Genomic DNA, 25,078 nt, shown 5'->3' on the forward strand with positions numbered 1-25,078 from the left:
TGTGATAATACAACTTTAAATGTTCTTCAAAATAACGTGGCTTTAGGCATTTTTTCATATAATACTTTACTTTGGCAGATTTAAGATACAGAATTGCACTTAGCTTTAGTATCACTGCAGAATGAACTAACTCCTATTTTTGGACTCAAGCCAAAAGCTCTCAATAACATTCTCATTAATTATTTGAACTTGAGTAGGAAGAACTAATTATCTACTTTTCTTTATTGTCCTGACTCTTTTGGTAAATGGACATTTCAGCTCCTAGAAATTGGACCTTGTCTCCACCAGCTAATAGCAGCAAACCCTGATAATACTGAAACAAAATCCTACTAGATTGTTTCTGGTTCTATATGCTTCATTAAAAAGAAGAGACAATGAAACACAGTGTACAGTTTTTAAGTGAAGAGGAAAGGCATGGCTTGAAGAAAATGTTTAGGCTTTTACCTTTGGGTATCAGGATATTGTACATGTCAATTAAAAATTAACAATAGTCTTCATTCTTAATGATTGGCTGTCTCACTAAAAACAACTTAGATAACCTGTTGAACTATATTGTGCCCCAGACTGAAAGGTCAGTGGTTTTTAAGGGGTCTGTGGACACCATAGTTGTACTCTTAACACGTGTTTAGTGTTAAGGGAAAGTATGGACTTTGTGAATGTAGTAGACCAGGGAGCCTTCGCAGGACCCCATTATTCTCTTGCCCTCTCAGCTTTTAAGATATAATATGATGCCAAATGATAGGTGAACTATTGGAATATTTAGTTGGAAAGATGACTTGCATGTAAAGAGGAGGTAAGATGGATAAAAGTACATGATAAAGAAGTTTGAGAGTTGACAGGATATTTGAGTTTTACTTGAAGCTTAAAGGATAGTGAATTATGCTCTGCAGTTAGACAAAAACAAATCACGCCAGTTCACATTTTTATAAGAACTAAACCCCTGAACTTCCAAGACATTTTTATTAAAGTTCCATGCTGTGTAGAAACATACAAGTGATAATAGAAGCAAAACCTGAAACATGCACCTGTCTGGTATTCCCTAAAATACCATTGTACAGGTTTTCATATACCTAGAAAAATATTCACTGAAACAATCACAGTTTTTCTTAAGTATTAAAAAATGTGTTTGCCAGAACAAAGTCCAAGAGAATAAACAAGATTCTGATTGTACTTAAAAAAAATAATACAAGTTTTCATATGGCTATACAGTTTATAAAACATCAGGTGTAAGAAGACTGAATTAAATTTTAAAAGCTTTATTTACCAGTATTAATAACATTTTTTAAGAAATAATTGACTTAGAAAAAGTGAAGTACACATAATTTTAGAATAGAAAATACTAAATATCACTTATTGAAATCAAGTGCACTCAAAACAGCACAAACCATACTTAAAGTCAGGGTTTCCGATACACGTTGAAACTTTACATGTATTTCCATGATACGATTTGATAAATTTCTCTCTGGATTAATAATTTGTTTTGTTTATAAGATTACAAAGCCTTGAGAAAGATATTTTGCCATACCTTAGGCTGTAGGCAATTAAATAAAACTTGATCAATTTGAGGTAAAACAACATGATTTTTCTTACCATTTTAATGTTTTCTAAATGTAAATTAATTTCATCTTTGATCTTGGAATATCAGTACATACAGGTTTGGTGGTTTAAGCTATTGAGACTTGTGCTTTGTTCAAGCCTCATTCCATAACTCATAAAAGGAAAACATGTAAGTTCAATCCAACCTATTTCTGAATTGCCTCTTTTAGAAAAGAGCAGAATACAATAGAAAATCACAGTGATATATTGATTTAAGATACGCTGCTGATTAAAGAATATTTTAAATGTATGTACTACTTACACATTTACATGACTACTTAGCCCTTACTTTGGGGGAGTGGATCTCCAAAGTAAGGAATGAATGTGGAGGACATAATTTATCAATTGACTAATTAAACAAGTTGGCAGTTTTAAGGATTTCATATCAGTACATTAGAATCAGAATACATTCTTGTTTGTTTTTTTCCCTTCTATCACAAATGATAGGCTGTGCCACAATTTGGAATTGCTTCATACCCCTCTTAAGATGAGTTGACGCTTTAACAATGTTAATAAATCTCATTATAAACTCAAGAAGAATGGCTTGCAACTTATTAAAAAGCATATACTCACCATCCTACAAACCTTCAAATGATATTGATGAATATACAAAAACAGTTGTGCAAATATGAGGTGCCAGTTCTACAGCATTGTTTATGATGTAGTTACTGATGACTATCATCTGAATTTCAAGGGCCATTGGGGCCATAAACTTGTCTTTTAAAAGGTATAGAAGAGTAACATTTTAAGATCTTTGACCTAATAGGTAATTTAGAAGAATGTGTGGTTTTATTTTGCTGGCTCTAGTGCTTTTTAATAATGGTAAGTTTTATAATTATCTCATGCCATGTGATTTAGCCTTCCTAGTCAATAATTGCCATTAATTCCAATTTATTTAAAGTAATCTTATTTGTACGTTAATGAATATAAGGAATATATTAATTTCTATGGCATTCTCCAAGTCATAATCAAAGTTTATGTTGATAAAGGATAGACAGGTTCTCATTTTACCTACTTTCTTACTCTTCTGGCCAAATGAAAGAAAGCAGGAGGGGAAAAAAGCCTTTTACTAAAAAATAAGTTTTGTCTTCTACCTTTTACAACAGCAAAATCCATTTTTAGCTTTGACCTACTAGTATTGTATGTAAGTTATAACAAATTACTTAGAAATACTCTGTAAGTCAGTGTGCTTCAAAAACTATACTCTGTAGCCAGAAGTTACATGGTAATCCTGATCTTAAGGCCAGAAGTTAGTGGATAGTGCTGAATTTAATGGATAAATGTAGCACTATCAGGTGTTTTGCTGTACTGGAACATAAATGCTTAGCAAATATTCTTCATTTTTATCCTCAAAGGATTTTTTAATTATATTCCTAAATTCATTCTACTTTGAGTAAATAGATGGAATGGTATTTATGAGCAAGGGTGACAAAAGATCACATTGTCATGTCTGGTCTTAATATAAGACATCAGGAAAAATCTGTGCATTTAACAGCAGTAAATCCTTTGGAGACAAGGCCTGGCTCAGTATCCAAATTAGATAAAACATGAAAAGAGAGGTCAAATGGTGCTCAAACCCATTAATTCATTTTTGGCCTTGGCCTGCTAAGAATATATGCCACTGTCAGAGACAATCCTAACAGCACCAACTCTACCTCAAAGAGCTCCCAGACACATGGGCTTTTTGCTGGAATCTATAACGTTAGTGACAGAAAATAGAACAGTGTTTTTTGTTTTTTTTTAACCCATCTGTCACGGAATGCCTTTAAGGAAGAGAGACAGGATAGTCCTGGAGATGGTTTCCAGTGATGCTAGTAGAGTTCCATTGCTTTTGAAGAAAATACGTGCATATAATAATACTTTAAATTTCAATATAGGCATGCATGATGAGAGCGTCTGAATACAAGGAAATCCCTACTATATAAATGTTAGGGAAACAATACAAATCAATAACCAGAAAAATTTAAATACCATCAAGTTTGCATATCTGTCAGGTATTGAGGTAATATAAATGCTTTTAAAAACCACACCCACCTCTGCTTCAGTTATTGCTGAATATTGCTAATACTGATCATGAGTTAACCCTTCTGTGTGTGCTAGTACTGTCCAAACACCAAAAAAGGGAGAAGAGACTTCATAAACTTGTGTCTAACATTACCAATGTAGCACAGCATTCAGCGCCAGTTAAAGAAAAGAGAGATAAATTATATGGATCCACCATTGAAGTAGTTGTCCTCTTGTTTTGGAGTAAAGGAGATAGTTCAGCCCCAGGTAGGGCTTATTATAATCATAATTTTTTTTTTTGTCTTTTCATGGTTGCCACTTGATAAGTTTTTTTTTTAAAGTATATATCATCACCCACTTATACTATTTCTAGGCGACTCCTTAAAAATAAAATTCACAGAATCTTGATAAAGAGTTGCAAATCCTCCTGAAGATGCCATGTGCTGGGTAAAGTGCAGACAGAAGCACCGCTGGCCATTATGGCTTAGTTAAATTCGAATCTGATAGCCTACTTCATTCAGAGTACTGAGGTCTGCCACCTTCTTATTTGGGAGTGCAGGCCTGAGAATAAAAGAAGGAAGGGGGAGAAAGGTAGTCAGCATCTTTGAACAGGGCTTTGTTCTTGAGGCCCTCAGGCTCTTATCTACAGTGCTTTGTATTTGGGGGACATACTTTCAGTGTCAAGTTACAATTTTCAAAGTTGATTATCCTACTTCTCCTAAGACTTGTCATACTAGCTAAAGCATAGCTCTGGCTCAACGCCTTGTAAAACCCTTAATAATAAAATAGATTTTTGTGAAAATTACAGAAAGAGCCAAATTTTCCTTGGGAAAATGAACATGACTTTCTGATATTCCTGATGTGGTTTAGGGGAACAACAAAAAGAGAAAGAAAAGGGCTGTATATGTATCAGATGTTTTTATCATTGAGGCAAGGTTAATTTTCTACATTTACAAACAAAACCAAAGTGAACGCTTTATATGAAACCATGAGGGGAAAATATGGTACTATGAGCTTACCTACTGTTTGAAAAATCATGTGCTCATTACCCCCACTGCAACATAAACTCATAAGTAAGAATGGACCAATAGAGAAATTTAAAAAGAAATACAATTTTCATTGTGCTCCTCTCTAATGCTCATATACTGAGCAGAATGTGCATTGAGAAAGCACATGAGATTGGAAGAATATTTATTTGATGATCTACCACCTCTCCTTCCTAAAAAGATTAATCCCTTCCTGCTATTTAGACCAAACCTCAGCATTCCTACCATTGTCCAACTAAAAGATACTGAGGCCCCTTTCACTCACTTTCTAATTCTTTGGTAAAAGACTTCAAGGCCTAATACAAAATTTTCCATGAATTTTGTTAATTGATTCTATTTCGGTGGATTCTGTATTTTTCCTGGGAGGATGAAAAGAAATTTTCCAGTTGTACATGAACCTTGTGTTTTTTTCACAAGTGCTAAAGGAAGCCCAAAATGAAAGTGTGATACTGTTAAAGTTTCTTGATTAATACCTTTTAAGGTATTCTTTCTTACAGTGAATGGTTTTCTCTGGTATTAACACGTGTGATGCAATTTCACATTGATGGAACTAGAAATAGGTAAGCAGTCAGGCCTCATCACTGCCTGATCCAAAGGTAATAGCTGACAGTCTTTGGACTTGTAGAAGTAAAATCTTACCTGTCCACTGAAAGATTGGGGAAGGAAGAGGTAGGATAACTTGTCAACAATTTGTGTTCTCCTTATCCTTCAAAATAACTAAAAAATTCACTCCCTTGGAAAATATTCCTAACTTAGCCACATCCTGTCTACTTTTCCATTTTGTTACAATAACCTTTATTTATTGACATGTTACATAGTATCAGCTTCATGTGTTTGTTATTAACCACCCTACCTCACGAGGTTGTTGAAAAAATCAAATGAGATTGAATATGAAAATGCTTGATAAATTGTAATGTGCCTTGTGAGAGTCACAGATGTCTATTACACTTCACGTTAAAAAAAAAAAAGTGGCCTAGGGACATGCCAATAATAGGACATCAGCTTCCAATTTTTTTCTCCAGCAGCAGAGATCTGCTAGTATTAACCAAGGTACACCTGTAATGTATTTATTTCTTAATCAGATATAAATGGCCTTTGTATTAATGTTTTGAATTATCTAAACCTCCAGCTCCCTTCCATTAACTTAGATGACAGCTGACCATATTTCAAAGCTGTTCATTAACATTGTGAATTAGTGTCAATACAAAAATAAACACATTTTTGGCAAGTCCTTTATAATTTACTCCAGTAAGGACAATTGACTGTCTTTTAAATTACTCAGATTTGGGGGTCTGAGTATTACATTGAGATTACTGTCCTTAATGCTTTTCCTTAATAAGGCAACTTGTGACCTTAAACTATACAGGAGCTATGATGTCTCTTCATCTCATTTATAAACACATGCTTGGTTTTCTTTGTGATTCAGCATAAGATTCCTTATAGGCCTATCGATTTGTTCACTTCTCCTGTTGAACTTTCACATACAGTGGGAAAGGCATATTCATTTTTATGGCACCTACTATGTGCCAGGCACTGTATGTATGCTAAGCACTTTTTATAAATATCTCATTTGATCCTCACAACAATCCTGAGGGGTAGGTGCTATTTTATCCCCATTTTAAGGTTGAAACTGAGGCAAACAGAAGTTAAGTGATTTGCACAGGACCACATAGGTAGACAGTGTCTGAGGCCAGATTTGAACTTGGATCTTACTAACTCCAGGGCCCAGCACTCTATCCAGTGCATCACCAGCTGCCTGGAATGTGCTAACTTTCCTTTGACCAGTCTCTGTCAAACTCTACCTATAGTTTGTCTATTAAATCCTATAAGTAATGTGAAGACACCTAAACAGTTCTGAAAATAATTTTCCAAGTGTCCTCTGCTCAGTGCTGGCCCTAGGCACAATCGTAAAGTACATAGAATCCCTGTTTGGAATCTCAGCCTCCACTGTCTAACCTATCTCAAGCCTTTGTTAATGGAGGTTTTTTTTGCCACCCAATACTCCTAAGCTCCTCTCTCCCCAGCCTAAGGAAAACTAGTTGTCAAGAAATGGTCTGAGAGTCATTTTACAATTCAATGTAAATTGATATGGTTTTATGTAGCTGTGTAGCTGTCTCATAGGTAACTTTCTTTGAGTCAAAGAAATGAAATCTATTGATAAAATTTCAAGCATAAGAAATAATATAGGAGGCTCAGTTATTTTGCTTGGCAGGGAAGTCTTTTGGCACCCCTCAAGTTACAACAGAAAAGTAGCAGTGCCCCAGGGCTTCCAGATAAGTCGGATGCTGGTTCTACCTCCCATTACACTGGGAGCTCCCCCAGGGCAGTTGTGGTCCCTTTCCTCTTGATCCTTCCCAGGGTTTGTATTATGATGACTGCCCACAAAGGATAGTTACTGCCTGGCTAATTGTAGCAGTATGGCTTATATTTGACTACTTCTAATGCTGTCTCTGTGGGGGAAGTTAAAGTGATATTAGTGATGATTAATCACAAAATTCATTGGTAATGAAATATTTTTCTTTCCTAGCTATAGCACCTATAGTTTCCTTGATGAGGGGGGGAAGTTGTGTTATGACAGATTGCCACTGCAGGTGAGGCTCTGTCCAAATTGAGACAAGTTGCTCTTCAATTCTTGCCATCTAATTTTGCTAGGCTAAACCTGAGAGTAAACTATTATGCATGAAGGTTTCCTCTAGTTCCTCCCTTAAATATAATTAGAAAGATTACAAATAGATTTATTTTTAAGAATCACAAGTGTTGAGATGATGATTTTAACTGGGGTTGTACTTAGCCAAGAACCTTTCATTAGATCCAGAGTATTTTTAGGGATCTGTCTGAATATCCTTTTCCCAAACCCTTTCTCCACCCTCACCCTCTGAAAGGGGGGAGTGGAATCAGAGATTTCTTGTGTCTTATGTTCCTGGGAGAAATAGGAGAAAACTGCCTCTTAAACTAATTTTCCTTTTACTCATTTTATTTGGAGACAAGGGCAAAGGAGTCTTCATTTTTTCTCTTGCTGCATGATAAGCTGAACAGTTTTGGGGTATTTGTAGTACTAGAAGTAGCTGGCTGAAAGGAGAGCAGACAGAAGGCAACCATTTCTAAACAAGTTGAACAATCTCTGCCCTGCCTTCTGCTGTGGTGAAGACATCACAAAGGCAATCACCCTAGGGTGAACTAGGATAAAATATCACTGTGATCTGGCCTCTCCTTGGCCAGTTCCTCATCTAGCTTAAACCTACTGCTACCATTACAATGGATTGGACTATTCCAGCCCTAAAATTCTTTGATTCTGAAACATCAGATACAGATACAGTTTGTCCTAGGATACGAGTGGGGACTGAACAGGTGTTCTTAGGTATGCCATCCTATCATGATTTTTTCTAGAGAGAAAAAGCACACTGGCAAATGAAATAATATAAGTAAAACACTTTGCAAACCTTAGTAAAGTTATCATTATTATTACACTCTGGGCTAGCTTCAGACTGAGGAGACTTGGGAGAAAAATAAGGATTTTGAGCATCAAAGAAGCTTCAGAACTAGGAAGTTATATCAGGGATACCTCTGATCACATTCACATTTCCTGTTTCTAGGTTGGGGTGGGATGAGACAAGTTGATAAAGTGAAGATGAAGTAATTTTAGGGTAAGGAGGTAACTATAAGAATTCTAGCTTCCTCATCCCTACCTCCCACCGCTATTAATCCTCCTTTTTTGCAACTATGCCTGAGATAATTTTTTAACCCTCTGGTTGCTATCTAATTGGAATGATTCATTTTACTGAAAAGTCTGGGGAAATTTTTATGGTTCTATTTTCAGGGAATTGGGGAGAGAGGCCTTTGTAGAGCTATAAGGTAAGTTTCTCACAGGTAACCTTTTAGCCCTTGCTGTTCATCAAGGGGAACAGATTAAACCAAAGATATTATCAGTAATAGAAAACCAGACTGTGGTCCCAACCCTAGCCCCTCTTTTCTTGTTGGGTCCAATGGGAAATTGGCAATGGCTAAGTTCTAAATTTAAAATGTTTTATGCTTTTGGGGGGAGGGACAGTGCAAAGAGCTGCCTCAACTGGGGCAGATGCCTGGTGAGGGAGATTTCATTCACATTAGTCACTCTCATTGAAAGGCAACCTCCTTCCCTCACATTCCTTACCCCCTATGATTACAGGCACAATAGGCAGCTAACCAGCTGTTAAGGCCAACAGCTGAAGTTGCTATGTAAACAGACAGGCTTTAGCCAGGCCAGGTTTGGCCTCTGTCATATTCCCCAATCTTTGTCTCTTCAGCTTGTCAGTAGTTCAGATGGCAAGTTCTGATTAGAGTTATCGGATTGCATACCAACTTTTATGGCCAGACTCAGGGTTCAGCTTACTCCTCTCTTCAACTTGTTACTGTGAACCACCTTTATAGCATGGTACTGAATGGTAGTGAGTCCTTTGGGCCCTTCTGATACTCATTGTCCCTCCATCCTCACTTGACCCCTCAACCATTTAACCAGCCAGAGCTTGGCAGAGATTCTGAGCCAGGACAATGCTTTTTCTGAGTACTGTTGGGAAAGAATTCCCTATCTTCCCAAGGTTCTCTTCCTTCTTTCTATTTTCCCTTCCTTCTGATCTAATTCTTCAGGTACATGATTTGATTTTTGGAATGGTAAACAGCAAGGAAGAGGAGCAGAAGTTTCCCCTCGCACTGAGAATTAACATTGCACTTACAACGATGACGGTATGCTAACTTCTGTCTTCTGTACGCATGGTCCTTCCGTTTGGCTGCACAACAAAGTAGCCAGAGATTAGGGAATTAAGCTTAAACTAGAGAAACCCTGGTCTGCGGACATTTCTACCTATGGGCCCACAAAAGAGAATGGTAATTTGGGCCCCATCCATGTAGGGTCTTTCACTAGGGTCAGACTATGAAAGGCAGGGTCATCCCACTTGACCTCACTGATTAAAGCCAAAGCAGAATTTCAACAGCCCCATAAGTCCCACTAGTGTCAATGCCTGAAGATACTTATTACAATAATTGGGTCAAAATTGGAGCTAATAGTGGAACCTATGAATTTTATTATCCCATCTTACTGAATTAGAGCTTTGGGCCCTATTATGGTTGGAGGCTTTACCTTAGCTCAGAGTTCAGTAACCTCTGAGGTCTTTAATCAAATTTTGGCTGGAGGGGGAGGAAAGGGTGACTGACAGCCATAAGGGAGAAAGGGAATTGGGAAGAAAAGAGGAAGTGAAGAAATTTCCATAGTTCTGGTGACAATTACCATAAATTGCCCATAGCATCTTAAAAGAAATACCCATTTGCTCATTCTAAAAAGCATGCCTTTTTTTTTTTTTTTTTTTTTTTGCCAGAGGTGACTAGAGCCTCCCCTCTATTCTCTAACTGGCTGGGGAGCTCTAATTAACACTCAGACCTATGTCAAAGGCATCAGTGGCCGAGAAGGATAATCCTAAAGAGGAACCATTTGGCACTTTGGAAAAATATGTATTTCTGTAACTATTCTTTGCCTCCTTTAGAAACTGTGAAATGATGGGATTGGACTAGATGAATCTCTGAGATTTCTTCCAGCTCTAAATCTGTAAGCCTATGAGCTATAGGGTAAAACCTTCTGTTTGGTGTAGAAAAAGGTTAAAAACACTTCAAGGGGGTGAAGGCAAGAAGGGAAAACTGAAAAGAATGGAGGGGACAGAAGATGTGATGAGAGTGACCTTAGCTTCTCTCTTGCAACCTGCTAATACTAGCCTGGCAGTTGCTAACAAACCTCCCAGTCATCTGACCTCCTGTATCAAGAATGGGACATTGATACTGCTTTCCAGAATGAACACTCAGACAACTATGGAAAGGGCAAAGAATCTGGAGCTGGAAATAGCCTCAGCTGGATGAGGACCTGGAGCCACTTGTATTATCTACATCCCTTATGGGGGACAGGGTATGTAGCAGATGAGCTCTGTGTCCAGTGGGGTGCCTGTTTTAAGTTTTAAGCTTGCCAGCCATTTTTAATTCTCAGTAGAGGTTCTGATATTTAAAAATTAATAAATGGCCTATGAATTGCTGAAATAATTAGCCAATGAAAAAAAGTGCGCAACCCCCTCCAGATCTGAACAACCTAATGGGGCTCTGAACCCTGGGTAAAGCTGGGTCAGAAAGTCGTATGAGCTAACACTGAGCTAGGAGTCAGAAGACCCGAGTTTTTGTCCTGGCTTTGTCACTGATTAGACCTTGAATGCTGCACAAGTCACATAAACCTTCTGAACCTCAGTTTCCTTATCAGTAAAATAGGGCAAATAATACCTACCCTGCCTGCCTTACAGGGTGGTTGTGGAGATCAAATGAGAGAATGCATGTAAGGTGTTACATTATTTTGTCTCATCAGAAGCAACCATCCCTGGAGAAAACTGCTTGATGGAGGATCTGAGAAATGACTGTTTCCCTGGACATACTGTTAGGAACAAGAAAGTCCTCTGCTTTAATCACAGCTCCCTCTGGGGTAGTGCTGGAGACGGAGGAGCTGTTGATGAAGTCACTTGCTTTCTCTCAGAGGATGTATTTGGACTCCCACCTCTCCAAACCACTCCTGCCACCCTTGCTTTTCATCTCTCTCCCTTGTCCATCCCTCGCCTCTTTTCACCACCCTAAAACCCAAAGTGGTGTCAGGATTTAACATGAGGTCAATTTTAGAACTATAATCGACCTGAGAGGTTACCTAGTCCAATCATTTTACAGATGAGGAAATGGAAGCCCAGAGAGATTAAACCACTTGCCCCAGGTCACGCTTGAAGTTTGGCCGCAATTGGGGAAAGAATCATTTTAGTTCCGTTTTTTCTATTGACCTCATGCCCTTATCGGTGAACTTTGGCCATGAAGCCTTTCCTAATCCTCCCTCCTCCCCCAAACTGTTAATGCTGTCTTCCTCTTTCAATTACCTTGTATCTACTTATCTGAGTATATATTGTATCCACCCAGGAAAATGTATACTCTTTGAGGGTAGGGACAGGGCCATAATGTCATTTATAACAGACATCAAGCAGAAAGGATCCTAGAGGCCATCAAGGTTGACCATCCCCCTCCATTTTATTTCCAATAAGACTCGAAGGGGTAGAGTGACTTGCCCAGGTTCCCGTAGGTAACGGAGCTGGGGAATTGACCCCAGATTCTCTGACTCCAAGTCTAAGGCCCAAGTACCCTGATACCTCACCAGCAGTTGGTGTATCTTTGTATCTCTAGAACTTAGTACAATGCTTTGCTGCATAATAGGTGCAAAACTAATGTTTGTTTACTTAAATTGAAAACTAAACTAGGCAAGGCATTTGATTTCTAAATTCCTTCAGTGACAGGTAAAAGGTGAGATTATGGGCTCTTATAGCATTGACTCTGCTTTGACCTGCTTCACATTCACCAAAAGCTTCCTCTCCCAGTATGGAGTGGGGCTAAGCATCATTTTGATTATCCAACTGTGGCCAAGATCAGCAAACTTTTGGATGGGAAAATTCCCCGTCATCTTCAATTATTGGGAGGAGTTTCTGTGAAAGGATGTACAGTATAATGGGAAGAACATTGGATTTAGAATCAGGAAAAGCCCGGTTGGAATCTTGCCTCTGGGATTTACATAGGCAAAGTATTTAATCCCTCCAAGCCTCAGTTTCTTCACCTGTAAAATGAGAATAATAATACCTCTAGCATCTGCCTGTTTTGAGAATCAGATAATGAATGGAAAGCAATATCAAGTCTTTTTACTGGTCTTACTTTCCCATCTTTGTACCTTATATTTCTGCCTTTTCTCTGTCTTTCCTCTTGTCCTTAGGACCCAACATTCTTCAGGTAACCAATTTGAACTTGGGTGGGAGGGAGGAGGAACTGGTGTTTCTCCTGCAACTAAAAGTTAAAATTGCACTCACAATGATGCTGGCATGCTAACTTCTGTCTTCAGTAGGCCTAGGCATGGTCCACTTTTGCTGCAGGACAAAGTAGTTAGAAGTTAGGGAATGGAGCCTGGGCTAACGATTCTAACACTGGTGTCAAGAAATTTTACTTTCTGGACTCTAAAAGGAGAATGAAAACTTGGACTCTATTCATCAGCATCTTTAGAACATGGAATATGCCAAAGAAACTAGAGATTTTTTTCCTGTTGCTATACCCACTTCAGCCTACTCACCTAAATTAGACCTAATGACTTCTGTCCCATAGTCAAACCTTATGATATCATCTGGACTTATGACTCTTCTATCCTCCAAAAAGACCTCATTTCCTCATTACCCCATAAATAGATACAAATTCTACCAGACCTAATGGCCTAATTGTATGTCTCTCTTTAGACTATATGACCAGAGCTATTCTCCCCATTATATTCTACAAGGATTATTAATCCCCTAATAGATTGTAAACACTCTGAGAAATGTTGTATCTATCTTGGTACCCAGTACCTAACCTAGTGCCTTTTGCATATCAGACAATAAGTACTTACTGAGGTAAAGTGAAATGAGATAAGAAAATCCTTATTTAAAAGGCAGTTGTGACATAATGGAAATGGAAATAGTACTGGACTTTCTGTCAGAAAACTTACTTTCAAATCATGACTCTGATGTATATTAGCTTTAATGGGTCTCTGAGCCTCAATTGCCTTTTCTTTCAGAGGTGGATAATATGCTTGCCCTACCTACCTCCCAGGGTGATTGTGAGGATCAGATGAGACCATGTATGTTTTTACTGTAGAGATGACCAGTTAGACCAGGGATGGGGAACCTTCGGCCTCGAGGCCACATGTGGCCCTCTAGGTCCTGAAGTGCAATCCTTTGACTGAATCCAAACTTCACAGAACAAATTCCCTTAATAAAAGGATTTGTTCTGTAAAACTTGGACTCAATCAGAAGGCTGAACCTGAGGACCTAGAGGGCCACATGTGGCTTCAAGGTTGCAGGTTTCCCACCCTTGAGTTAGATTCTAAGCTATGTTCTCCTGGTCAGACCCTAAAGTCTAATCAATTCTGCCTTTAAATGTGAAGTCCCTTTGAGTTCCAGCTAAGTGAACTTGTCCCTGGAGTCAGTCCCCATATTCCTCAATCTATGAATAAGCCTTCTGTAGTAGCTCAAATGCTTAGGCCCTGAACCCTGTTCTGAAAGCCATTAAGAAGGAAAGGATGAATAGGGTAGGAGTTTGAGGACTAGTAAGTTTTTGCTAGATATTAGGGATCCCATTGAGTTGGTCTAACCTTTCTGACTGAGGCTGTGGATTGCGTTAAATCTGTCAACCTGGCTATTAACACAGGCTGAAATGCCTTTCCCCTCCTTCCCAAAGGAAGCTTTGAGAGTTCCCTTTCTTTCTACCTTGATTTTTTTTTTTTTTTTTTGCTGACCAGATCTGCGATTTCATTAACATGGGGAGTTCCTTTGAAGTTAGGTGACATACCTAGGGTCACACAGCCTTTGCATGTAATAAAGGGGACTTAAACCTAGATTTTCTTGACTCCAAGGTCAGCTCTCCATCCACTACACCATGCTGTCTCTCACCCCTCTACCCTGTCTGCTTGATATCTCTCCAGGAAGCAAAGGACTACTGGTTTAAGTCAGTTCATAGACCACTAGATTTAACTATCTCTTTGTTCAGCTACCAAGTGCACCTGGATTTAGTTTCCCAGATGACCCAAAACAGTAGATAGTTAGGGTTAGTAATGGTTGGAGAGGATGGGGTTGGCTCAGGAGGCCATCTTACTTCTTGTCTAAGGGGACTGAAATCGTCCTATTTCCTCAAAAATTCTTGTTTAAAAAGGATAAACTTTATTTTATAAATAAACTATCCTGCTTTCTCATTTCTCCTACTAAAATGATATCCCTTTTCCTTATTTCTTTAACTTTAAGCAGTGGATACCAGCTACTTTTATCGAGAAGGGTATCTTCCTTGGAGTTAATACTGGGACCTCTACCATTGTGGTGAGACTGAAGTAATTTCTATTACCTCCTTAGACATTTTCCAAGCACTGAGCTGTAAGATTAGAGGTCTGGGTTGCAAGCCCAGATCTTCCACTGGTTTGTTTTATGATCATGAGTAAGACACTAAATTTCTCTGTGTCAGTTTTCTCATCTATAAAATAAGGAAAATACTCACCCTGCCCAACGGCCTCCCAAGGTTGTTATGAGGATCAAATGAGATAACAGATGAAAAAAGTATAAAATATTATGTCTGTTGTATTATTGTTAGTTATTTTTGATTATTTTATTTGACTTATCTTTCATATCATCTGTTTTATGAGCTATATTGGGACACCCCTTTAGCCCTTCAACTCTACCCATTTAGGTCCCCTTGAACCAAAAATGGGTATGGGATCCCCGGCCTCTGTCCCCTCCTTGAAAGAGGACTAAATCAGAAGGGATAAATTAGGACAGGGATGAATATGTGAATGTCTGGGTATGGGTCTTGGACTTAAGTTCCCCAAATCAAACAGAAATGGTTTGCAGGTTATCTTTCCTCCATTTGTGTAGATGATTGAGAGCTGACTGTTGTCCATACTATACTGTGGTTCATGTTTGTGTGATCATGTATAATGATAATAGTGTTCACTCTATATTGTGTCAGTTAAAAGAGATACATTCCTCTTTCATTCATCTCTGCTTATGGATATCACCATCTGATTCAAATGTCAGGTCCCAGAAGTAGCTAGCCTTGTCCCTGTGGACTAGGAAAGCACCAGATTTTGAGGCATTAAAGTATCATAGGTGAGACCAGGGAAAACATTACTCACGATTTGTCTCGCCTCCCAAGCCGTCTGGTAGGGCTTGATGGTCTCCGCCGGGGAGACAGTGACTTTCCACGACTTCTCTCCAGGGGAGGAGAGTGGGCACTTGTGGGTTTCAAGATCTAAGAGACAGAAAAAAAAAAGTTATTGCCATCATTGATCCCAAGAGCATCTCTCCCCAAGAACATCCCTCCTCACCCCTACAGCATATTTTTCTATAGCACCAGTCACTGCCTCCAAGACTATGCCTGGGAGGAAAGATGGCTTCCAAAGGGGGATGGAAGCATCCTAGCTTAGGATATCAGGAAGAGGATGCATCACTTCATAGATGTCACTATTTGTTCTTTTCCCTTAGCTCAAGAACACCAGAGGCTTTAAGCCCTGGAAGTTTGGTTTCCAAAGCTGATGAGTTCTTCCTCCTTCACTTCCAGAAGGAGTCGTCACTTTTACGGTGTACTTGACAAGCAATATTGTTCCAAATAATCAAGAACATTTCCCCCATTTTCTCTCAGAGATGAGGTCAGCTTCCCAAGTAATAATCATAACAAAATCTCTGATGGGCATTGTTCCTTCCCCTCTTAGAGCCTAGTTTTTATACAGTGAATACATAGAAATCAGCTCTTGGAAGTTTAGATATGGGAGCACCTCTACAGCCTATGATTTACTTAGTAGCTAAGTCCTAGGGAGATGCCTGAAGCACATGTAGGTTGAATGACTTGCCCAGGGTCACCTAGCTAATAATAAATGTCTGGGCAAGGTTTTGAACACAGCTCCTGACATAGAGTTCTCATAAAAATCTCAATGAGGAACAGTTGAAACAAACATGATGGGAACATCACATTGTTCTAGAATGCTATTTTCTAGAGAACACGAATACTGTTTGTGTGTGGTCTGAACAGAACTCAGCACAGTGATTTCCAAACTTTTGTGAAGCTATGGCACTCTATTTTTGTTTGATCTTGTCACATCAGGTCAGAGGTAAATTGTGTTAAGCCAAAGGCCATTGCAAGACATAGAGCAAAGGCTAAGGTTTTGTGAGGGATTTTTGTTTTGTTTTGTTTTTGTGTAATGAGATCTTGGAGCAGAGTTGGGGAACCTGTAGCCCTCTAGGTCCTCAAGTGCAGCCTTTTAGGGTTAGGGTTAGAGTCAGAGGCATTTAGGTAAGGGGATTTGTTCTGTGAAGTTTGGATTCAGACAAAGGGCCTCACTTGATGACCTCAAGGGCCACATGTGGCTTCAAGGCCTAATGTAGAGGCATTACCCTACCACATGAGTTGAAGTAACCTTCTTTGATTGGCTATGTAGCCATAACAGGATGCATCTTTAAAACTGCCAGACTAGAACAATCTCTTTTCTTTTGTGGACTTTTCCTGCTTTCAGAGGGTAAAGATCATGCACAGTTCACCCACAGCACAGGCACCGTGAAGTGAACCAGGAAGTTTTTTTTGTCCTCAGTTTCAGGTGCCAGCAATAAATCCCACCAGACCTGGGAATTTGAGCCATTGCAACCTTGGAACCAGGATTCTAGGTGGGATATTGCAACCAGCCAGCCTGGTAGGGAAGACTAGAGAGGTTAATCCCACTCATGTGGTAGGGAAACACAGAAAAGCAGGGTGTCTCATATTAGACAATCTGGGCAAGCTCCAAGCTCCTCATTACATTTGTTTTTGGTAAAGAACGGGAGAATTGAGTTTTATTCCTTAAGATAAATTGCTTCTACCAGTCATGCTGACTTTCTTCTACCATGCCCCCTGCCCTCATACCTACCTTCATTCTCAAGTCCCTGGCATATTTCTCCAGCTCTTTCCTTAGGTCCGACCTCATCATCTTTGTGACATTGAGAACCAGTTGCTTCCACTCAATGGGCTGGAAGCTGTGGGGCTCATGGGGGACATACAGCCCAATCTTGACTTTCTTGACTGTGTGTAGATATTTCTTGTAGGAGTCTTCAAAGTCAAAGATGAGGTCACTCAGAGTCCGAAAAGTCAGAGGTTTGTCCATTAGGTCGGACCTCCGGCTCATGCCCAGTGAGCCGTAGCGGCCATTGCAGTAGATTCCCAGTACAACATGATGGAAGTAATTTCCTGAGAATTGGGTTTTAAAGCTGATGGGGAATCGCTCAATGGAAGGCTGCCCATTTGTTAGGTATCTTATGTTGTCCAGGTTAAGGAAGAGGATGATGATCTTGAAAAATCAGAGCTATCAACCCTCAGAGAGGCAAAGAGTTGCTGAGAGATCTCTGCGTCCAGGCAAGCCAACACCTCAAGGCTAAAACCACACTCTTGTTTAGCATTTTACAGTTTACAAAGAGCTTTCACATTCGTGACCCCATCTGGTCCTCATAGCCACTCTTAAGGTAGAAAAGGTATACATTATCCCTATTTAATAGATGATAAACTTGAAATTTAGAAAAAGGAAGACACTTGCCAAAAGTCACACAGTTCTTCTGGCTCCTTCACCACCTGGTAGTGTGACCTTGGGGGAGTCATGCCTCCTCCAGGAGCTTTTGTTTCCTTGAATGTAAAGCCAGGAAGTTGATTGAGGAGGCCTGTGTGGGGTCCCTCCCAGCCTTAAATCTGTGGCCCTATAATCTTGGGATCTCATGGAACATAAGAGTGGGGAGGGGAATCTTTGAAAGCATCTGATCTAATGAGAAGCAACTCTCCTGGCTAATGAGTGAGAAAGCCAGACTAGAACCTAGGTCTCCTGGCTCCCAACCAAGTCTTCTTTCCACTAAGCTATGCAGTTTTCTTCACCTTCTAATTCCAAATCCACTGATTTTCCTACTGCACCGGACTCCCTCTAGAAAGCATTCCAGACCAATCAGAATACAATCCTTTTATAAAAGATCAAAACCTTGTAAAAGTGGGAAAAGCTTCTGCTCTCAGCATGGGTTCTATGTAAGAACTGGCTTCTGTACATCCATGAGAACTCTCTTACCTAATCAGACCCCTTTGTTATCATTGGCACACACTGGATTTAGGGATACCGTTTAGGGAAGTTTTTCTTTGTACTAAGCTACCCTTCTTTCCCAATACCTCTTGTAAACAGTTTTAACCCCTCCCCACCACCACAAACCATTCCGACATTGAACAACCGCTTGCTGAACTATTCTTTATGTCTAACTCAGTTGTCTTCTATTGCAGGTAAGGTTCCCCACCCCAGTCTAGAATGCTCTTTCACCTTTATGTAGGCTGAGCATATCCTTCAAGAGACAGCTTAGGTCCCACTTCCTTTAAGAGTACCTTCTTAGCTACCCCCATTCACAATTATCTCTCCCACCTCCACACCAGGGCACACATTGTGTGCTCCATTCTTCTGGCATTGACATACTGCCTAGTATTGTTATCTTTAGAAAAACAAACAAAAAAACCACCCAAAACCTGTATGTCATGTAAGCTTCTTACTGGCAGTACTCGGGTCGTATTAATCTAGGTTTCCCTATACCTCACCTAGCATTGGGCCTTGTAAAAGTGTTTGTTTTTGTAAAAGTAATGCTTGTTTACTGGCATTTTGCTATTGTGTCTTTCCTTACACTGGGGTCTGTGTTAGCTAGCTAGCATTTACATAGTGCTTTAAAGTTTACAAAGCAGTTTACAAATATTATTTCATTTAATCTTCACAACACCCCAGTATGTTAGGTGCTATTATTATCCTCATTTTACAGGTGAGGAACCTGAGGCACAGAGACATTGAGTGACTTGTCCAGGGCAAGACTTAGACCTATATCTTCCTAACTCCAAGGTCAGCACTCTATCCACCGTGCTACTTAGTTGCCTGGTTAGATAGAAGACTTCAACCTTAGAGGAGCAGTATAGGGCCCCCAGAAAAGTGGCTAGGCACACCCAACAACTCCTTCCCTGCAGGCCACATGAGGAAGGGAGGAGGCTGAGGTTAAAAGTGGGCTTCAGAACCCAAGAGTGAGAGATGAAAGGTCACAGAAAGCACCTTTCTTGGGAAGGACTCTAGCAATAGACTTCACCAGCCTTACACCTATGAAGTACAGAATACCCCTATTATGAGACGCAGCATAGTGAAGTGGATAGGGAGCCAGCCTGGAAGTCAGGAAGTTACATGTTCAAAGCTTGTCTCTGATCTATTAGCTGTGTCTTTAAAACTCTTAAGTTACAGATAATTTGCTGATCTTTGTGGATGGAGGGATTTTCCATATTTGGAGTTCTTAACATTGATGAAATCATAGGTTCTCACACACACAAAAAAAATTAAAACCCATATCCTGTTGAAACAATTCAATATTGCAGATCATTTAGTTATATTATGTGTCCTAAGGTCATTGTATTTAGAGCTAGAAAGATCATTAAAATTTATCTAGTCCATTCTCTTCATCTTATAGTTGACGAAACTGAGGCCTAGAGAGGGTAAGAGATTTGGCTACTCATAATGCAATTAGTGGCATAGCCAAGACAATGCAAATCTCTCTACTCTTGGTTCAGTGTCCTTTCTACTACATAGGGTTCTTAATGTTGTTATCCATTCCTCAGAACCTAATCTTACACAGTCAAAACTTGAACTTACATAGGCTGTCACCAATATGTCAGGTCTGTCTCTCGTGATTTTTTTTTTTATTTTTGCAAAGGGAGTTGGTTCTAGGTCACAGCTGTGCCATTGGTCTACTCTTACCCACAAGAGATTACATCAAGAGAGAAAATGAAATTACAGCCCTCTGTCTAGTCTTGTGTTTGCTCAGCTAGCTGGATAAAAATTCTCAGATGGGTCAAAACAGGGAGGCAGAGGAATGGACCTCTTGAACATAGCCCAACCTTATCATCTTAGACTTCCCTGATGTTTTAAAAAGGGTTTGTCCTTTTATTAGGCAGAATTCTTACATTCCTCATTGATGGCAAAAGTCCACCTGCCCCAGAGGGTCATTCAGATCAAAGTGGGATTCTTGGTGCCTACAAGCCTGGGAGTCAACTTCAACTTTTCCCAAAAAAGGAGAACTGAGTGCCTAGAAATCCCCTAGCCTTCCAGGAATGTGCTGGCCTACTTACATACATCAGGAAGGACACACAGCTGTTCAAGATGAAGCTTCTGACTGCAGCTGCTATGATTTGGAGCATAATAGTCAATCAAAGCTCTATCTGGCACGTGTAGATTTACACGGGGCACACTCACAGGACCAAAAAGAAATTAAGGAAAAAACCTATTGCGCTACATTAACCTGGCTTATGACTTGAATCCAAAAAGGAGAAACAAATTACCTTGCTTTCAGATTAGAAAAGCTCAATAATAATGATAACTCTCTATGTAGGGCTTTCAGCTTTATAAAGTGCTTTCCAGATAAGGCCTCTGTTAGGAAATAATGGGGTGCTATCTCCTTAAAGATGAAGAAACTGAGGTTGAATCATACAAGATAGCTAGAAAGTGACTGGTAAAAATTGTTGATAATAGAGCTACTTACATGTGCCCAGGCTACTGAGGAGACAAAGGCAGACTCCTAAGCCTTTTTCTCACCCCTTGACATCCCCAGATGCAAACAAGACTACCAAGACCTATCAAAGGGCAAGGAGAAAAAAAAAGGGTCTTGTAACCAGAGCCTTTGATGTCTTTGTCCAAGAATCAATTTCCCTTGAGCCTGACAGCTGTCAGAGCTAACCATCTCCCAGCCCCAGTCCTCTAAATGTTACCTGAATTATGAGTTTTTGAAACTCAGGAGCAAATTACCCATTGTTTTTTGGCCCTATGCATGTGTGTGGGTGTGTGTATGTGTGCATCTCCAGAAGGTGCCAACACATTGCTCATCCATACTTCCAAGAGACTCCAGGGATTTTAGTGACCAAATATGTACTTTCAAGGCACACTTGCATCTGGGTTTGTTTGTCCTTCCATCAACCTAGAAAACCCAGAGTTGGCTACAGAGTCAAGAAATGAACTAGATCGCATGTTCTCCCCCAGCCTCAATTGTTCACACCCATTAATCTTGCATGAGGCTATGCTAAGCAGCTGTAGTTGGGTCCCTACTAGCACAAAAGGGTAGGGTCCCAAAGACATCTGCTGCTGCCTCCTCAGTCCCAAGCCTATCACTGCTGCCTGGCTGCTGTTTTCTTCAGCCATGTGGGAGATGTCTTTTTATTTCATCACTTTTAAGAGTGGAGGGGTAGGAGCAGGAAGGGCTGTGTCTTGTTTTGCCTTTTTTTTTCCTCTTAGAAGGATCTTCATATTGGCAAAGAGAGAACAAAAATGATAAACAGGGAGTTGAAACCCTTCATAACCTGACTCCAATCTTCCCTGTCAGGCTTATTATACATTACTTTCCTTTAAACACTATATAGTCCAGTCATACTGTCTCTCATACATGACATTCTGATGATTATCTCCCAGCCTAGGTACTGGCTGTGCCCCATGCCTATACCATTCCATCCCCCCTCTTAAAATTCCTACCTTCCTTCAAAGTTCTTTTCAAATGCCACCTCCTATAGGAGGCTTTCCCTGATCCCCTCAACTGCTAGTGCCTCCCCCAAACCAATTACCTCATATTTATTTACTTCCTATATATTTGGCATCTACTTAAATGTGTACTGTTTTCTCCTGTAAAAGGAGATGAGTTTTTTGAGAGAAGAGAGACTTATGTTGTCTCATCCCTGGGTTCTAACACAATGCCAAGCACAAAATAGGCATTCAGTAAATACTTGGTTGGTTTATGGGCCCAGAAGAATTCTTAGGGAAAGAATTGTTGGATATGATTGTTGAGCTATGATTGGTGAAAAATGATAATGAAAAATGGGAGAGGTGCTCCTGGACTGGAAAAAAGGGCAAATAATTCTGTTTTCCAAAAAAAGAGGTGGTGGTGGTGGTGATGGTGGTGGTAAGAAGCTAAGCTAAATTAGACCAGTAAGCTTGATTTAGAATCCTGGCAAACTTGACTGCACTGACACAGAATAAATAGGGATGAATGCCCTCCTTATCCTACTGTCAGGTATTAATTAGCATTAACTTCTCTAGTCACATTAAGAATTCTTGTTTGGCATGATGATCTTGGGCTCCACGAGAATTTTCAGAGTAGCCACATCCAGGAGAACAAAATAAATGGGAGAGCCATATCAAGTCATAGGACCAAGAGCTGGAAGGATCTTTAGAGATAATGTAGCCCAACCATCTCATTTTACAGATGAGACTCTAAGAGGTGACATGACTGCCCAAGATCATATGGATATCAAGAGGCAGAGCCAAGATTTGAACCCAGGTCTTCTGACACCCAGATTCACATCTAGTGTTCTTTCTCCTGCATGTCAAGAGGTATCATTGAAGAGTGGAAACAAAAGGGGATTTGGAGTCAGAAGATCTAGGTTTGGATCCTGGCTCTGTCAATTACTTGCCTGTGTAACCTTAGACAAGTCATTTAGTTTCTTTTGGCTTCCATTCTCTTATCTACAAAATGAGGGGGTCAGACATGATGGCCTCTAAATTCCTTTATAAAACAAAATCAACAATCCTATGTAAAACTCAAATCATATTCACAGAGAGAGCCAATCCCTCCCCAATTTTATTATAAGCTCCTTGAGGGCAAGGGCTGTTATTTTTCATATTATTGTCCTTAATGACTAACAGAATGTTTTGCACACAGCAGATGGTTAATAAGTGTTCTTTGAATTGAATCTGATTTGCATAAAAACTCACATCTGATTTGCCCACACAGGCTCAGGACATTTCCAAATGCTTCATATCCATATGATGGTCATCTCCTTTTTTTTTTTCTTCTTCTTCATGGTTCTTTATCTCTTGCTCCATCATTATAGCAATATATCATATTTAGATAGTGCTTCAAAGTTTACAAAATGCTTTATTCACAACAACCTTGTGAGGTAAATAATGGAAATATAATTTTCCCTATTTTACAGATGAACAAACTGAGGCTCAGAGAGGCTGACTAACTCACCCATGGTCACAATGCTAATAAGTTCTAGAGATGAGACTATGGCCCAGGTCTCCTTGCACTCTTGTGTACAGTGCCTTCTGTATTCCCTCTCCTACGGTGAGATATCTCCTTCCTTCTCCAGATGTTTGTCATAGAATCTTAGAGCTGGATGGAACCTTTGACTTTGACGCTACTTCTCACTACTGCACTGAGACCAGAGTATATTCTGTGTACAAGAGAACCAAGAAAAATGGAGGGAGTGGCAATCGGAAAGGCCACGGGAAGTCTTGGCTGAATAGCTTCTGTGTCCTCATCACCATGAACCAAGCACACAATACATGTGAGATTCATAGGAAGTGGGAGCCATGAGAGAAAGGCAGCGAGGTACTGTAGTACAATTAAATTCAAATGAAACGGACCTAAACTATATATAAAGATCTCTGCAGGTTACATATCAACTTGGTTTAAAAATGAATGTTATCTATGCTTTATTGTATTTTTATTTATTTTGTTAAATATTCTCAATTACATGTTTAATATGGTTCAGGCCACATTTGGGAGTGTTACAAACCATATGGGGCAGCATGTTTGACAGCTGTTGGACTTGTAATCAGGAAGCCTTGAGTTCAAATCTTCCCTTAGACATTTACTAGCTGTGTTACTCTGAGCAAGTCTTATTTAACCTCTCTATGCCTCAGTTTCCTTATCTGTAAAAAGGGACTGGATTCAAAATGGCTAGCTCTAAATGTAAGGTCCTGTGATTTCCCATTAGCCCCCAAAGAGGCATTGTCCTACCCTCTAAAAGCTTCCTGAAACCTGTCTCCTGAAAAAGGAGACAAGTTCCTGTCTTCAGAACACCTATTGTGTAGGGAACGATGCAGTCCCTGCCTTTGGGAGCTCTGAGTGCCATGGAGGAGACGCAGTCACTGTCCTAAGAGCAGAGCTGTAACAAGGAATTTTAAAATCTGGGTAGAGGATCCTACGCTGTAACTGAGACAGTTGGTACAACAGATTAGGGCTGGCACACCACCCTTAGAGGGAGAGACAGAAACCTGGGACTGAATCCCAGAAACCATTTGGAAGCTTCCTATTTTAACTAATTGCTTTTGCTAACTAGGTGCTAAACTCTGTTGTTTCTATATTGTTGAGGTACTACAAGTGCTGTCACTACCCTCTAAATTCAGCACCTTGAGGCAAAGTTCTGCTCATTGCTCCCTAGTTATGTCTCTGCCTCAGGGAACTCCTAGTGTGATAAGGGAGAAACAGTTCCCTGTGCTACAGAAGCTTCCAGTCCAAAGGCGTGGAAGCAATTATCTCTTCCTCCCCCCTCAGACTCCTTCATAAGACTTTCATTAATGAAGATGTCCTGCAAACATATGTTACCCCATACAACTAGAAAATTACAGTTATCCCTTCCACATCGAGCCTTTCCCCATCACAGTTCTGATACATCACACGTCGGCATAAGAAATTAAATGGGAATTTTTTGGGAGTTTTGCAGAAGCTGAAGAAGACATACAAACACCAGTAGACAACACAGAAAAAAATTTAGAAATTTAAAAATGCATAAATATATATATAGTGTTGTATAATATTATCATATTTTATCTTTTAAAACCATAATAATTCAGACTTCTTCTCTGGTACAAAAGGAGGGCCAAAAATTTTACACGATTTTCCAGATCACAGGGGTACTGCACTCCTAACCAACCTCGATGTGGAAGAGATAACTGTGCATTGGTTACTGGCCCTACCATTGGCCTAGGTGATGAAGGATGCTAATGGAAATGGTCCAAAGAGTTAACCACTCCTTTGGACTTGGTTTGGCTCTGG

General features: G+C 39.8%; 1 protein-coding gene across 2 annotated transcripts in view; it reads right to left on the minus strand.

Moving 5' to 3' along the window:
- Positions 1 to 4,088: 4,088 nt before the first annotated feature.
- Positions 4,089 to 25,078, minus strand: part of VASH2 (vasohibin 2) — a 45,062-nt gene continuing 24,072 nt past the window's right edge. For both annotated transcript variants that reach the window (XM_027871875.1, XM_027871874.1), the window contains 3 exons: positions 17,137 to 17,518; positions 15,376 to 15,491; positions 4,089 to 4,161 (listed from right to left, as the gene is read on the minus strand). In XM_027871875.1, coding sequence (XP_027727676.1) covers positions 4,089 to 4,161; positions 15,376 to 15,491; positions 17,137 to 17,518 — 571 coding nt within the window. The remainder of the gene's footprint in view (positions 4,162 to 15,375; positions 15,492 to 17,136; positions 17,519 to 25,078) is intronic.

Source organism: Vombatus ursinus, unplaced genomic scaffold (assembly GCF_900497805.2).
Source record: "Vombatus ursinus unplaced genomic scaffold, bare-nosed wombat genome assembly UNPS02014798.1, whole genome shotgun sequence".
Taxonomy (NCBI): domain Eukaryota; kingdom Metazoa; phylum Chordata; class Mammalia; order Diprotodontia; family Vombatidae; genus Vombatus; species Vombatus ursinus.